Source organism: Anopheles moucheti, chromosome 2 (genome assembly GCF_943734755.1).
Source record: "Anopheles moucheti chromosome 2, idAnoMoucSN_F20_07, whole genome shotgun sequence".
Lineage (NCBI taxonomy): Eukaryota > Metazoa > Arthropoda > Insecta > Diptera > Culicidae > Anopheles > Anopheles moucheti.
This window is the reverse complement of record NC_069140.1, coordinates 78,357,555-78,373,388: the sequence shown is the minus strand read 5'-3', so window position 1 is coordinate 78,373,388 and position 15,834 is coordinate 78,357,555. Positions and strand designations below refer to the sequence as shown.

The 15,834-nt window shown below is 42.6% G+C and overlaps 2 protein-coding genes across 2 annotated transcripts in view; both read left to right on the top strand.

Moving 5' to 3' along the window:
- Positions 1–1,551: 1,551 nt before the first annotated feature.
- LOC128302572 (pacifastin-like protease inhibitor cvp4) lies at positions 1,552–5,156 on the top strand. The gene is made up of 3 exons (XM_053039425.1): positions 1,552–2,109; positions 4,116–4,360; positions 4,439–5,156. The coding sequence occupies exons 1-3, from the start codon at positions 2,064–2,066 to the stop codon at positions 4,970–4,972; spliced, it is 825 nt and encodes a 274-aa protein (XP_052895385.1). The 5' UTR covers positions 1,552–2,063; the 3' UTR covers positions 4,973–5,156.
- Positions 5,157–9,188: 4,032 nt separating this feature from the next.
- LOC128297610 (5-hydroxytryptamine receptor 1A) overlaps positions 9,189–15,834 on the top strand; it is a 63,285-nt gene continuing 56,639 nt past the window's right edge. Inside the window, exon 1 of the mRNA XM_053033287.1 lies at positions 9,189–9,220. The gene's annotated coding sequence lies outside the window, so the exon portion shown is untranslated. The remainder of the gene's footprint in view (positions 9,221–15,834) is intronic.

The window sequence follows — 15,834 nt, the reverse complement described above, 5'->3', positions numbered from 1 at the left end:
TCAGAAGCATGAAAGAAAAGAATCTTTATTATTGAATTCAAATGAATGTTGAGTTTCTAGAATGAAAAAGATGACCGTGTAAGTGTGTACGTAAACAATCTTCTAAATTTTAATTTTGTCGCCGAAATTTAAGCAACCGTCAAAACAACGGAACCAAATATAAACGATATCAATTATCACATTGCTCTTTAGAGTATTTTTAGATAAAATGCCCTATATGTTTGCACATTTCTCCTTTATGATTGCATTTGTCTCTTCATTGACTGAAAATATCCCCCCATGAATTGCAAATTTTCCCCGAACGGTTGAAGTCCCTTATATGATGGAAAACCCTGTACAAATTGTAGAATGTATTTTAATCCATGCAGCTTTAAGCTACAGTTACATCTACTTTAACTCGACCTTGACTAACTCTTCATCTATGTTTCATACACATCGGTAGTATACACGCGCTTGACGGTTTCAGAAGTGAGATCATCTTGTTTATAACATTTTTTATTTAGTATTTGTTTGTTATTTAAATAAATTGATAACAATTTGTTTTTCTAACGCTATGGAAAATACTTCCGTTTTGATAGTTGAACTAATCAAATAAATTAACCTTTTTACCATTGGCTATGAGTAATAAATCTACGCACAACTGTTCAATTTATCAACAATCAAATTAAACAAATAGTTATACACCACACATTACTTTATCTATTACCAACTCGCTATGAACTGACAATGCATTACTATAGAGGTATGAGTATGACTGACAAAATTGAACGTTGTGTCAGTAAAAATGGCAACATAAAGCCTGCCTGCTCGCATCGTTAAACATACAAAGTAACATCATTTTACCTCTTGCTATCAAGATTCATTGGAATCCATCATTTGAGTGATTGCCTATTTGTCGTATTGCCGACGGAGCGGAAATGCAAAACAGTCCACGCAAAAAAAAAAAAAGATTAGCACAAAAAACAAAATGAAAAATAAAGAAAACCCACAATGCCAGTGATCCATTAGCATTCGGCGTACCGTCAACAAACATTAAACACGTTTAGCTCCATTGGTGAAGTTGTTGAGGAACCGGGCGGCAAGTTATTCTTTGCATAGCCGCATTACCGGCACGGAATGTACGTTGCCATGGTGATGCGTACCGAATGTCAACCGAGCGGACGATGGCAGCATAGTGGGGAAAACCCCTGCAAAAAGCACAAACCGTCCACAGAACCGTGTGAACCGTTTCCGGCGAGATGTCTGATCGATTAAACCTGGCACCGGCTGAACGGTACATAAATTCGGATGACGTACGGCGTTGTTTGGGTTGTGGTGTGTTGTGGCTCGATCGTCATACCGTATCTACCACCGCCACCTCCACCACCACCAGCCATCGCCATCATCTGCCGGCCATTTGTTGACGATCGCTAAAATGGCCGACAGGGAGACAGGGCGGAGGCTGCGGCAATGGCGTGTTACCTTCTCGCACACCGAGCGAAACCAGACCAGTTGATAAAGCATTTAAATAAACCGTCCCGGACGGTTGGGCGAATCAGTTGACGAGCCGTAGTGCGAAAGCAAAGATCGCAAGTGAGCGCGTGAAGGTGCTCGGCAAAATCGATCGAACGAACAGCAACGGATGCGATTGTTTGCTGGTGTGGTGTTGTGAAGTGTTTTAACGTGTGTGCGTGTATATTTATGACAGTATTTGTGCCGGGAGCGATAGCGACAAACACTGCAGCTCCATCACCACCATCATCATCCGGCAATACGCTGATAGCATCGGAAACCAATCGACGCACCCCAACAACCACAAGAACGGCCAGTTTCAAAGTGAGGTGATCGCGTGTGAGAAGCATCCGGAATCGGGACGGGAATCTTTACGACCCCGAACAAAAACCAGACCACAATCAGCCGTTGAGCGTGCGCGTGGTGCCTGCGTTGGCTGCGAAAATTAGTGCTAAAGTTTGAAACGTTCGGTGACTTGAAGTTCGCTTCAGCAGTGCAGTTCAGTGAGCGATAGGCAGAAGAGAGCCGGAACGGTGATTTGTTTTTGGAGAAGCTAATTAGTATTCAAGCACATGATGAAGCTGCTTATTCTGATTGTGGCAACGTGTATTGTGGGAGGTAAGAACTTGTTAGTGCAGTTCATCAATTAGACAATGCTGCGCGATCGATAATTACGCACGCGATCGTAGTGGAGGTCGTGATACGTTTCTATTGCATTAAGGCCTGACATTCTTCTAATTATTGAAAAGTAGTTTTCACCTTTTATTAAATTTAGTTTAAATTATATTTTTACTATAATTATATTCTTTACGTAATATCAAGTTTTTGTTAAATGTGTTATGTTTAGAAGGAGATCCTGAGTTTAGTCCATATATTTCCAATTTTTATGTTTATTCCTACGAAGATTGCTTATTTTAACTTGAGCCTAAAGGAAGATGTAAAAGTAATTCAATGTATCTTTAAATTTCAACATTAATTTAAAACAACTGATAATTAAATTGTTCTTTATTGGTTTCTTAGAAGTGTTGATATATAATACTTAATTGTTATTTGGGTTCTTAATTTTATGACATAATTTAAGAGGAATAAGGAACTCACATTATATGTCCGTGAGTCGCCAGAATACGGACACAGTCAGACTCAGATTGGTACAGAAATTTCCAAAAAATCCAACTACAAACGAAACATGATTAAAGTAAGCCATGGTAAATCGGTCACTTGCTAGGGATGACGCCATCGTCGCGATGTCTGAGATGGAAAGGCTTCCATCTATTTTTTTGTCTCACCTCCCCGTTTTTACGCTACCCTCCTGACAGCAACGGATGTGATTGTGTGGATGGGATTTTTTGTTTCCCACTCACCCGCCAGTATTGTATTTTGCTTTACGTTTGAATTTTTGCGCCACTAGACTTCCACGCCGTCTGACCGACAGGCCGACAGGCATCAGTATCAGTGCTACCTTGAACTCCGGAACCACAAACCTCGGCTTCGGGGCTATCACGGGCTCCCAATTGCGTTCTCCATCCAAGCCCGCAAACGACTGGTCTGGTAGAAAAGGGAACCCACCCTGACCGGTTCCTTCGACGACTTCCAAACGATCGTAGCAAACTGTTTCGGTGTCGGCCTGTGGCAATGGTCGGGGTCGCATGCTGGCGGGCGATAAGAACAGAGCAGAGTGCCCCATTCCGGCGCACGGCAGTAGTGGCGGTGGTCTTATGTAAATAATTCATGCATGTCCGATGGGATGGGACGCCTAGTCAGCCCAGTGCGGTGCGCTTCTAATGCGCGAGAAACCTTGAACCTTTTGTTCCCGTCCGGTAACGGGGCTGCGATCTGTTTTTAAGACGATCGATGCGATGTCCTTCCGGGAAGGGGTCCAGTAATGCGTCATTAGCAAGTGAGGTTAGGTTGATGCACTTCCAAAGGTGCTTGATTTAGACGACTTATCCAAATTCCTCAAGACTAGTTGGATATCTTGGACAAATAAACATTATTGGTATGCAGGTTTGGATTAGTTGTATAAAAGTTACGTTATTTTGAAGAATTGAAAATTAATAATAATAAAGAATACTTAGGTATAGTACTTAATAGAGTAACAACTGGTGTCTGTTACTACACATTCTGCCCTTAAAGTGATGTAACGTGCTGTATTTTTGAATAATTAGATTTGTTTTTCAAATTCGCTACATGGCCTGTAACAACTCCGTTTACCACGGATCGCTCGTTTGGTGGGCTTCATTCACCGGTTTTGTCACAGTGGAAGGTTTCCGCAAAGGTCAATTTAATTCTCTCCCAGAATCCAACGCGTCCAATTGGCGACAGACACTGGTGCAGCACCATGCGATCGAAATCGCACACAGTGGCCGGCAACGTTGATCGGTAACTTTGATTGGAATCGATCGTCACGTCGTCACGTTCAGGCTGATACGGTCCGGTGGCTTATCAGCGGCAGTTGGTCTATCCGCCCAGTTTGGTGATTGCGTGCCCTGCCCCGGGCTAGAATGTGTGCAGAATGTCAGCAAACAGAATGTTCGAAAGGCAACGATCGCGTAGGATTTCTCGTAGCGATAAGGCAGGAGTTTGTTTCTATTCGTGCATTATTTTCCTTTCTCGATTCTTCACAGCGCTCTGCGAGGAGAAATGCGAGCCGGGCACAACGTTCATGGAGGATTGTAACAAATGTCGCTGCAGTCTAGACGGTCAGAAGGCTTGCACGCGCAAGGCGTGCCCACCGAACGAGCTGTCCGACGACAGTCAGGTGCGCACCGATGTGCAGAACGGTGACTCCCTGTCGTCGGCGGACGAGAAGGATGAAGTGCATGTACAAACCAACGGACAGGTGTGCACTCCGAACGAGATCAAGATGAAGGTAGGCACTGCTTGAAAGAACTGCTTTTCGCTTGTCAATCACTAACGATACTCACTCATTCACTCTGGAACCCTGAAGGATTGCAATCGTTGCCGATGTGCCAACAACGGTATTGGATGGTTCTGTACGCGGAGAGCATGTCCACCACGCGAGAAGCGTGCCGCACCAAGTCCCGTTGATAAATGCATCCCCGGAACGGTATTCAGAAGCGAGGATGATTGCAACACCTGCTTCTGCACGGACAGCGGTACTGTGGCCTGTACACGGAAGGCTTGCTTCTCGGCACCACCGCAGAAAACGAAGCGTGCCACTCCTTCCAGTAGTGACGAGAAATGCACTCCTGGAACGGTGTTTCCAAGTGAGGACGGATGCAATACCTGCTTCTGTACGGAAACCGGCATGGCGGCCTGTACCCTGAAGGCGTGCTATTCGCCACCACCTCCGAAAACGAAACGTGAAACTCTTCCCCAGTCGGACATTGCGCCCGGTGCGCCCGGGTTTTCCTGCCAGCCGAACGCGTCCTTCAAGTATCAGTGCAACACGTGCCTCTGTTCGGCAGATGGCAAGACGGCAGGATGTACCTTCAAATACTGCGTCCCCGGCGAATGGTAGAGTAATCTGCAATGGGAACTGTATAATGGTGGAATAAATCTTTTAACAAGCTGTACCATAAGTTGTTCTTGTCTCGTCAGTGGTCCTTCTGTAACTCCAAGACGAGACACGGACGAGCGCGCAAGTCATTTGTAAAACAAACTACGGAAGATGTACGAAAATAAAGTTATTATTTTTACTATCACGATGAAGTTTTATTATCAAAAATTGTATTAACTCGTGCATGTACAGGAGTTCAAGAGTTTGTGAAAAATATAGGATTGGTCGCTACGCTTTTATCACAATTTCCCTTTCAGCAGATTCACTGCTGCAAAGACATACGAAATACGACAAAAAGAAAAACTTTTCCAAGTGCCAAGGGGGAAAAAACTTTAGTCCCTTTTCTATTACCCTGGGAATTATGTTTACGAGGGAGAAATTGTAAGACGAAAGTTCCAAGTTCAAGTTGAACACTATCTATCAGTAGGGACAACTGGGGCACGTGTTTCAGTATGAGGTTCGATTTAATGTAATGAAATTCGGGAATGACAAAATATTAACCCCAAAGGTCTGTTAGATAATTTCCTCGCTGTATAAACATGTTGAGCATTTTGTTTGTGAAAAGAATTAATATCGGCAAGCATCTGCAAGCCGAACGATTATTTGTGCTGTATTGTTTTATTCTGGGGGTGGGTTAAAGTACGCTTGAAACTCTGGTATAATTTGACGTATGCAGTTAGCTGGACATTCTATGCTTTACTAGCTTGGAATGCCAACCAGATTGTTCATGTCACTGCCTCGTGTCTATGTCTCATTCAGTCTAATGCATCTTAAATATCCTACATCAAAGCCGGATTGTTGTTTCTACAGAGCTGTTTATGTTTTCCAATTTCCTTTTTCATTCTCTACCCAAGATGGTATCGGTTGAATATCTCCTATTGCTCATACAGCACGGCATAATGGCAGAGATCCTCCAAGAACAAAATAACTGCGTTCTTCGTTTCTTGATTCACACGAAAGGTGTTTGCCTAGACGTAGTCGAAAACATGCTGAGAAATGATTGTATTTATCGAAGTTATTGAGATGCAGGATACTTTACTTACTTACAAGGTAGCCTAAGTTCTAAGTCTGTCCTGTCAAATATTGAGAACATATTTTCTAAAGCATCGGTGTGTCAGCAAATGATGCACTGAGCGTGGGTTGAATTGTGAGAGGTTCTTCCAATTTAATTATTTCTGCCGAGCTTTCCGAAAGATCTTAACAGACACCTGGGCCATTAACCCCAGAAGTGCCCGAATGAGTGAATGAGTCCTCAACACCTGCAGTCTTCGAATCTCTTGAACCTTCACCACACCCGTCGGATTTCCGGCGTAGGCTTTACTTCAAGGAATGGGTTTATGTCCAGCACACGTGAATACACAGGTTAGTCGTGACGTTGCACAATATCACTTGATGAATGTTGGGTGTATGTGGCTCTAGACCAGGGGTCTCCAAACTTTTCAGTCCCCGGACCGCATTGGTTGAAACTACCGGAGCCATTTACACATTAACTTGCGGGCAATTTATACAGAGGATTAAAGCTCTCGAGAGCCGCAGTTTGGAGACTCTTGCTCTAGACAATCGCTAATACAGCTGCACATGTGAGAAACCCATCTCGTCTAACACATACCATCATACCAAAGGTCATCACTACTCTGGTTGCCGTCATTGTCCAATGGTAAAGAGACACTAGTATGGCTGTAGAGACACATAACCTCTTCACGAAATAATAATTAGTCGTTGTCTAATGTTTGACAGATACTTCTGAAAGCCAAAACTTAGACACGAAGTCCTCCTTCTTTTCGAATTGATGATCAGCGCTCAGATCCAATTCTGGACATAATCGCAGCCATCAGGTTTATGGTGAGTTAATGCCTAACTCAGAGTTAATCTAGTATCGCTACGTCCGGTCCCTGCTGGTACCATCTCATGTGGTTAGTGTTGTTGTTGATAATAATCGCGAGAAGCAATCATTCACAACAGTTAATTTCTGCGGAAGCAAACAATATCAACATACCAGCGTCGTTAGGAGATATGAGATAGAACTTTGCTGGTGAACCACCCTTTCGTAACGGAGATGTACACGTTCTGATAGTGAGAAGTTTCTTTCTAAGAGTGAGAAATCAACTTTCTATCCCAAAAGTCCGAAATATTTGTCAATGATGGTAGCGGACCCGGTCTTCACACGAATGGATCGGACCAAAATCCCCCCATAGCAAGGATTAGATTATCCGGCTAAGTGGTAAAATTACTAGACTTAATCCAGGAATGGCAATCATGACGCACCCAGTACGCCAAGAAGAGACAGAGAGAACCTTTAGCAAATAGTAATTATCGTCCAATTTAGTGAGATAAAAATCACGTTTCGTATCGTTTAAATTAGAAGTCAATTACATGGAACATGATTAACCTGTGAGCAGATTATTCATGAGCTTAAAAATTGTAGCTAGCAAATTTGATTTGTTATTTTTGACAGTTTAACCCTTGATGGATTCCAGAATTTTCAATGATGAGTTTATCAACATAGGCTCCCTAATCCCACAGCTCCTGAATATTTCATATTGATAATAACTTTTCATACAACTTTTAACTTTTTATGATCTTTTTTTTAACAATAACTTTTTATATTTTAAACACATGAATGTTTTTGGCGTTGTCTTTATCTTCAAGTATGACACATACAAAGCTGTAGGAAAAAATCGATTTCCATGGAAATCGTTTAAGCGACATTCTACGTTACAAAACATTTTTCAAATCACATTGAATTGCACTCGCGGTTTTCGGGTCAGATTAACTGGATTCTTCTTCTGGCACATATCAGATAAAGTTCATCAAAACTTCATTGTTGGCCGTGCGGAAAGCCCTCAAATTGAAGCAATTGTTTCTCCAAGATATTAAATTATTTTCTAAAAGCAAAAGCGTTTACGGTATTCAACAACCTCAACTCCTCATCAGCATCAAATAGAAGCCAAGAAAAACGTAGAATTCAAATAACGAAACGGCAGTTAAATGAGCGTTTTCATCGCATGCGATGTTTCTTCTACCATGCCAACACGTGAGCTTTACGATGAGAGCCCGCGAGCGAGCGTTACCCGAGAGCGTAAGCATGCACGAACCATTTGCGCGGGAAAATCATCCACCAATGGCGTGTGTCGCGATAGCTTCTCAATTTTCCCGCTCGCTTCGTGCGAGCCGAAATGATATACCGAAATGGTATACAAGCGCCAGCCACTGCAGGAAATCATCAGTCTCGAACTGCTCTAGCAAACAGTATTCCTTCGACTATCGAGCGCATTTTAACGGTCCGTAGTTGGCACGCGTTCCGCACGGTACGGTTAGTCTTACGCAGATACTTGAGCACGGTGGACGCGACCCTGCTGCTGTGTCTGGTCGGATAGCTGTTGCGAGTACACAGATTACATTGCTTCGGATCCGGCGTGTCCGCACAAGTGTACGCAAGGTGACGTCTAGAAGGTAATAGATATTATTCAAAGCCACCCCGTAACGCTAGTGTGACTGATGATAGTCATCTTTTCGGTGATTCCGGATTTCTTGCACGCGTGCCCGTGCGATGCCATAAACCGAGGATGGCTAATGTGCGTAAAATCGGCCCGTCCAAGTGTGCGGTACGACGCGTACGATGAGCAGTTTCCGCGCGTGACAGATGATGCCGTGTGGGTGTGGGGTACTGCGGCCATCCACCGTCCGTATCCGACTTGAATGCGGCAGCAGCCAGTAGCTTTATTGGGCAGAAAATGTCTTGCAAGATATTATCTTTCCATCGGTTGGGTTCAGCGTAAGTCACCGTGTGCTGCACGCTGCAAAGCGGGAAGGCTTTTTCGACAAAAGGTGACATAATTCGTGGTTAAGCACTGCTTGGCAAATGTGAAAGTTGTTCGCACCAGAAAGGGAAAATTGCAGGATGATGTGTGCAATGCTACTGCGAGCAGCTGTTCCGGCGTAACGTTGATAAGACATAAAACATTCCAAGTGTGCGGTGAGTGTTGGTGTGTGCGTGTATTGCGTGCGGTTATATGTTGTGCAACAGAAGAAGATGCTTCTCGAAAGGGAAATAATTGAAGCGAAGTGAGGATACCGTACTCATCACAAAACAATTGTGGCCATTTATTTCACTTGCTTGCGGACAAAAAGGTACCGAACCATTGGAGCAGCACTTTTCCGCACTTGTGTTGCATACTTACAAGTCAGACAAACGGGCGGGATATACCAGTAAGTATACATGCCATCCGGTAGCCATTTTTCGCCGTGTTTATGATTGTTCTTCATGCGGCTGTTAGCTGTATTTATGATTGGCGTTTAGCCCCGAGTCTTCTCATGCGGTGTTTGTGTGTTATTCGAGAGCTGTGAATTTCCTTTTTTCCGTTAGCAATGAGGCGAAAGAGAGCACAAGAGATAGCGACAAAGCCCTTTCTTTCTTAAGCAACCATAAAAATCAGTGCACCGCTTGCAGTGCCGCAATTGTTTCCGCTTGGTTTTATATCGTGCGGCAGCAAGTGCCCGTTGCGCCAGTGCACAGCTTTTGATTAATGAAAGCAGCTTAAGTGAATTGATTTCAAGCATGCTGGTTGCATTCCTGTATCCGGCCCTAGGCTGCTGCATTTGACCGGAACGAGTGAGAATGTCCGGAATAGAGGGGGGATTTTCACTTGTTTCCCAGTCAGGCGGAATGAGTAATGTTTGCATCGATGTTTGCTTGGCATCGGTCCCAGCGACAGTCGATGGAGGCGCCTGGTGGCGCATGTTTCTTATCATGTACGGGGGGAAAACAGGCACGGTTGGTGTTGAAGCATTCCCGTACGATAACGAAAAATATGCGTTTGATTACATATTACGTTAAAAATGGTAGGGTTTTTTTTTGTTTTCCATATGCTTCGTGTTTTGGTTGGTTTATTCACTTTTTTTTGTTGAACTAAAACTAATTGTGTCTGTCGAGGAGGGACAATTTGAACAAGGTTATAGTAAAATTCGTTTAATAGAAATTTAAATCATGTTTAGAAAAATGATTTTAATAAATAGGGCTACGAATCATAATGGTTAAAATTTGAAGGATACTCCCATACAGGTGTTTTAATTTATTGTAATCAAGGACCGTGCTGTAATTAACAGCATTATTAACTGCTATGTAAAAATACTCCCCTAGATGACCTTCTTCCTCTTGGCAAAATGAACTATGTCATTTCTGTCAGTTCAAAGTCTCAAAGTCTCTATAAAAATAACAAACAACAACATTTCTGGCTTACTAGACTTACTGGTTCTCGAGGCCGAATAGTCAATCCTATTAGTCCGTTAGTCCGGATGGGATTTTAGACCGGTCCTGTCGTGTGAAGACCGGCGCAGGCTACACCACCCTCGATTGTCTGTCAATAATTGAAAAACACTTTGTGGCAGCTTACAAAAATCTGTATGACGCCGTTAGTGATGTAAATTATTTAATTGCAGACATTCAGGCGCTTTGAAGTTTACGTCTAGCGCGCAGTGAATATAATTTGGTCCGATTAGATTATTTCTAAAGAATTTATAAACAATTTTTTTGGGTGTTTTACAATCTCAATGTTTTAATGTCGTTCTTTCCAGAAAACCCATGTACGATAAAATACATGGCACCTCCGTTACAAAGCAGTACTAATGAGGATAGTTTAACATTCACTTCTCACAGCTTGCCCATTCGAGAAATAGTACTCTCGGTTTGCCCTGTATCCGACCAGTATTAAACACCAAAATTGCACAACCTTCTGCTGCTGGTGAAACGAGATCAATTTGAGCACTCGGTAGAATTGCACTCAATTAGGATTATGCTTGTAATAATTGTAGCCATGTTTTGCCATGTTTTACGTTTGCCTGCCTACGCCACTGGCAAGCGCTCCCATTGGCGCTTGATTTTTCCACCCACATCATTCGACTTCTCGGTCGTACGTCTCGGTACCGCCACTGGTCGACAAAAATCTGAAGTGGTTTGTAAAGGAAGGCACAGAAAACTTCTAGCCGGCCGCAGCATACGCCACCCGAGCACGCTATTATTTTTCTCGTCCCCTTCCCGGGACTTTCACGCTGACGGACGACGATCGATACTTGCTGGCCTGACGCGGTCGGGTCGGTGATGGTGGGAAAGCATGGCGAAAGTTATGCACTTATCTTCACAACCATCGTCCAAACTCGTGCACCCACAGGAAGCCGACACGCTTCCCTTCGCTCCGGAGCGTTCTCATCATCATAAAAGTCGTGCATGATCGTTTCACGACCGTCATTATTATAATCACTTCGATTGCCTCTCGACACGTTCGCGTGAGCGTTGTACGGTTGATACTGGAAGGGTTGTTGGTTTTTTTTTGTGTTGTTGCTTGCTGTCGCGAACGTTTACTTTGTGTAACTTACCTCGCACCATTAAATACAGCGATCCCGGAACACAGGTTGGATTGCGTTACCGACCAATTAGGAAGCTGCAGCAATCGTCTTACGTCCGGAATGGAACGGGGGGGCGGGGAGTTCTTATGTTTTTTTCCTCTTTTTTCCTTGGCCAACATTTCGACAAGAAATAATTAAGCCCTCGCCTAGATCCGGCTCTGCCGAACCCGGGCGGCCAGAAACAAACACACCGGTCCCACTCGAAGAAAGTGGCTGGAAAAGGTGAAAAGTTAGCTATATTATCTTTACTGCTTTTTGATACGCGGCGTAACAGCACTCGGTGTTGTTTGCTGTTATTGTTTTCTTTCGCGGTGTTTTTGTTTTCTTTTCGGCGGGACGAGGAAACTGGTATGTTGCATCACCGGCGGTAACGCTATCGTGAGCAGGATTTGCAATCAAGAGCATAAAGTTTGCGCTGAGCTGTGCTGTCAGCCCGTGGGGCATCCCGACCTTGCGCTACGTTTCTCGTGGAGTTGAGTGTAGGAAGTCGATGCTTTTGACGTAGCTAGAAACACAAGACGTTGTGCTTGAGATGGGGGAGGAAACGTAATGAGAAGAAAAAAGAAAAATAACAAGCGTCAAAGATCTGCGGGCTATGGTAGAATATCATAAAGTTGTCTTAATTTTGTTTTTCTTTAAAACGATTACTGACAGATATTTGTTTTTGCCTATCGATGGGAACTGTCATACTAGAGTGGAAACATATAGTTAGCACAACAGTCAGCACAACACATATTCAACACAAAGGCAGCATAATGCATACTCAGCATAAAACATAGCGCAACGTATATTCCTACAGTCATGATCGCACTTCATAAACAGATCGCGTTTCGTAAACAGATTGCGCCGCAGCGTAAACAAATTCCCGTGCAGCGTTACATCGAACAAAGAGCATAATCGCGTTGACACCAAGAGAGCTGACAACGCGCATTCAACATAAACATCCGTTCCCAAGATCAACCGGCATCCACGCAAAACAAAGCAAAGGCAACATAGTTCCAGTTGAGCATTCAGACGAAGAAGTTCTAGTTAAGCAGCCAACCAGTGCAGGTCTGGTTAGGAACTCAATAGTGTTAAGACTTAGTTTTAAGTTTTAGTTAATAAAAACATATTTTTTTATGGCCAAACCGGCCATGTAAAAATTAACTATATTTTTCAAATGAATTATAACTGTGATTGTCTTAATGAAGATGAAAACATGACTGGCTAACAGCGTTGAAATATGAACACATGTAGACCTTACCTTTTGGAATTATATCGTATTTGAATTATTATTCTAAAAGTATATATATCACTAATGGAATTATAAAGAGTAAATGAGTTATCATTATCTTTTTAAGCACCTTCACCTAACACCGACGTCGAGCACCTAAAGAACTTGAGTCTCAATTAAATGTATCGTCAACTTTATGGTATGGTATTATGTCGAATATGGTATTACACAGTAATAACGCCTTTTTATATAAATGTTTAATGAAATAAGTCTTCTTATACTGCTTTTTACTTCTTCTTATATTTCATTGCTGTCTCTCATCAATTGGAGATGGTTGAAATATTTAATTTTGATGAAACAAATAAGCATTGCAAGTTCTAATTGTTAGTCCACGAGTTACACTGTTGTAAGGATCCGCTATAATCCTCAAGAAATATCTGTGTATCCGTTGAATGTGTATGTAATACATTCCCCGATGCAGAGATTTATATCACAATGCTATGATTGAAAATTCTTATCACATTGCTATGCGAATTCTGAAAGTTACTTGGTGAGATTGTCATCACAACCCGTTTGTTGATATTACAAGGTTTGCAATAACGATCTAGCTGTTGTAGGGTTTCAATGGCCGGAATCATACACTAAGCCAGTTTTTTTGTATGCGTTTTGACGTTTCCAAATTTAAGCGCTTACAGCTCCCCATTCTACACACCATACCCCAATAGTTAAGCCTAGGTAAAAAGGATTAGATTGCTTTTCTAATTAAAGGTTCGGTCATCTGCTCAAAAAATGTTAAAACAAAGCATTTTGCTTGCTGGTCTGAACCAAGGCAGGCCATGTTTGTCGTATACCAAGAATGTAAACAAACCTTTTTTTATGAAATCAAGTAAAACATAGGGTTTATTTTAATTATCAAAGTTATATATTGTCTTAAATGGATTGAAGTTTAAGTTCAATTTCTAAACTTAAATCGGTTTTCCTCGAAATTATTCGAGATTTCTCCTGTTCTGAATGATACAGCCCGGTACATGGATTATTTGACAGATTCAAGCTGAAAGCTTACATATTTTAACTTATGGTATGATCCGCCCCAATATTAGGATAGTCCCATTCTATCAACGTAAAAATAAGGTCGAAGGATACGCTTTCGACCGCGAACTGCCGAGAATAAATACTAATTTTGTGATTTTATATTATGCACTTAAATCGTACATGATTCTGTTAACCGTTTAACGCAAACCATTCGCAACATACCTATTAGTACAGTTGTTACACAGTGAGTAATTACAATGACACATTGTCTCGCATGACAATATCCCGAGCAAGATGATGTCGCTCCTTGCCATGTAATTGCAATGCATTCTTTCGATTTATCTACCAACTCATGCAAAGCGCGCTCCGCGGTACATGGCTCGGAAATATTTAATTAGAGATGTAACCGTACCGTTGCGTTCCGCTCCGTCTCGTTCTGTGCGAAATCTCATTATTTTAATGACACAACAGGACACTTGAAAAATTTACAACCCACCAACGGTACGTTCTCCCAGGGACGTTTTCAGCCTAATTTCATAAATCTGCTATCCAAGCTCATCGGTCCGCCCGGTCCACCACTTGAAAAAAAGCTTTTCGTGTGAGTTGTGAGGGTCATTGAAATAAAATAAATGTCACTATGAATAACCTGACAGTGGCGGTGGCTCTTTCTACGGCGGTTCCGATGCGCCCGGGGAAACCGAACCACAATGTGGTTCGCCCGCTACTGTTAAGTGTCCCGATGGGCATGCCTTGAAGCGAACCTTCGCAACGCTTTAACCTTCCCAGCCTGGTTCGGGTTCGGGTTGGTACAGCGTCTAGAGACGGTGTAAAACTACTTCACCTTGCGGGTTTAAGCTTTAAGCCGGGTGGAACGCAATCTCTGCCCATGCTGACGGGTGTCTTACTTACTCGTTGGAGTAATTTCTGTCCGGTGTTCGTGCGATGGTAAGCCTGGTGCCGTGGATTGCCCACTCCCATTCGGTGCCCTTTTATCGCATTACGTTCGAATCACGGCTTAATCCAGCGATCTTTATGCTTCGCTTCTTAGCTGCTTTTGAACGCTGGGAATGAAGTGGGATGATGCTGTTTTATTTTGTTCCATTGGATACTGATGCACTATAGACACTGTTGTTCGTTTCAGGACAATGAGATGAGAAGCATCATTCTACATCCGGTGGAAATTTTAATATTTCACTCACTAAAAGCTCACGAGGAAATGGCTAAAATGAGAAAAAAAAACAATTACTGTATTCCATTGCTTTGAAACAAAATAGTAACAATGTGCTATAAAAGGGGTTTCGCAGTTGCAAGACCTGTCAAAATTTGACATAAATGTCAAAACAGAAATTTCAGCTGCAATGTTTGAAGATACTATTCTTTTAAGCTCATAGGTATTTAATGTCACCGAGAAATGGCTTTCATATTTGCGCGGTTTATAACTATTTAAATATTTTGCAAGATTTTTTTGTCAAAGCAAAACAATTCTTCAAAAAAGGCTAAACATCTTCAAAAACCGCAAAAATTTGGTGACGTTTATTTTCCGACCGTTAGACATTCCGCTCCTAACCGGATGTGTGAAAGTTCAGCGGCTATGATGGAGAGAAAAAAAAGCTCACAGTTTGTAAGACAACACCAAGAAAATATCTAGCAAAACAAAAAAACCACGCCAAGATCAAGAAGATCCCCGCAAAACGCAGACCGGCCGTGGTTTTGGCCACAGTTTCTTAAACATTCAGCCCCGCTTCGCTGTTTTCCGCTGGGATGCAACGTAGTGCAAAAACAACAAAAAAATGCGGTGAAAAATGGAGCGCAAAAAAGCATGAAAACCAAACAAAAAAGAAAGGAAAGCGAAAAAAAAGTACAACGAACAACCCGGGCCAACCGACAAAACCGAAAATCCCATAAGATAAGATATAGTGTACTTCGCGTGTACTTGGTACGGATGTTTTCATCCACTTGCCCGAGCCTGACGTTTTTCTCTTCGGCTGTCTAATTTACAGGATGTTGCCAAAATGTCTACTGTACGTTTTGTGTGAGTGTGTTTGTGTGCCTTTGCTTTTTGTTCGACTTTCTTTTTTTTTGTTGTTGCTCGGGTTCAATCTCTCTTCCGTCCTGCCCGGTACCAATCCTTTTCATGCCTGCCCAGTTGCACGATTGTGACCGTTTGTTTGGTGAG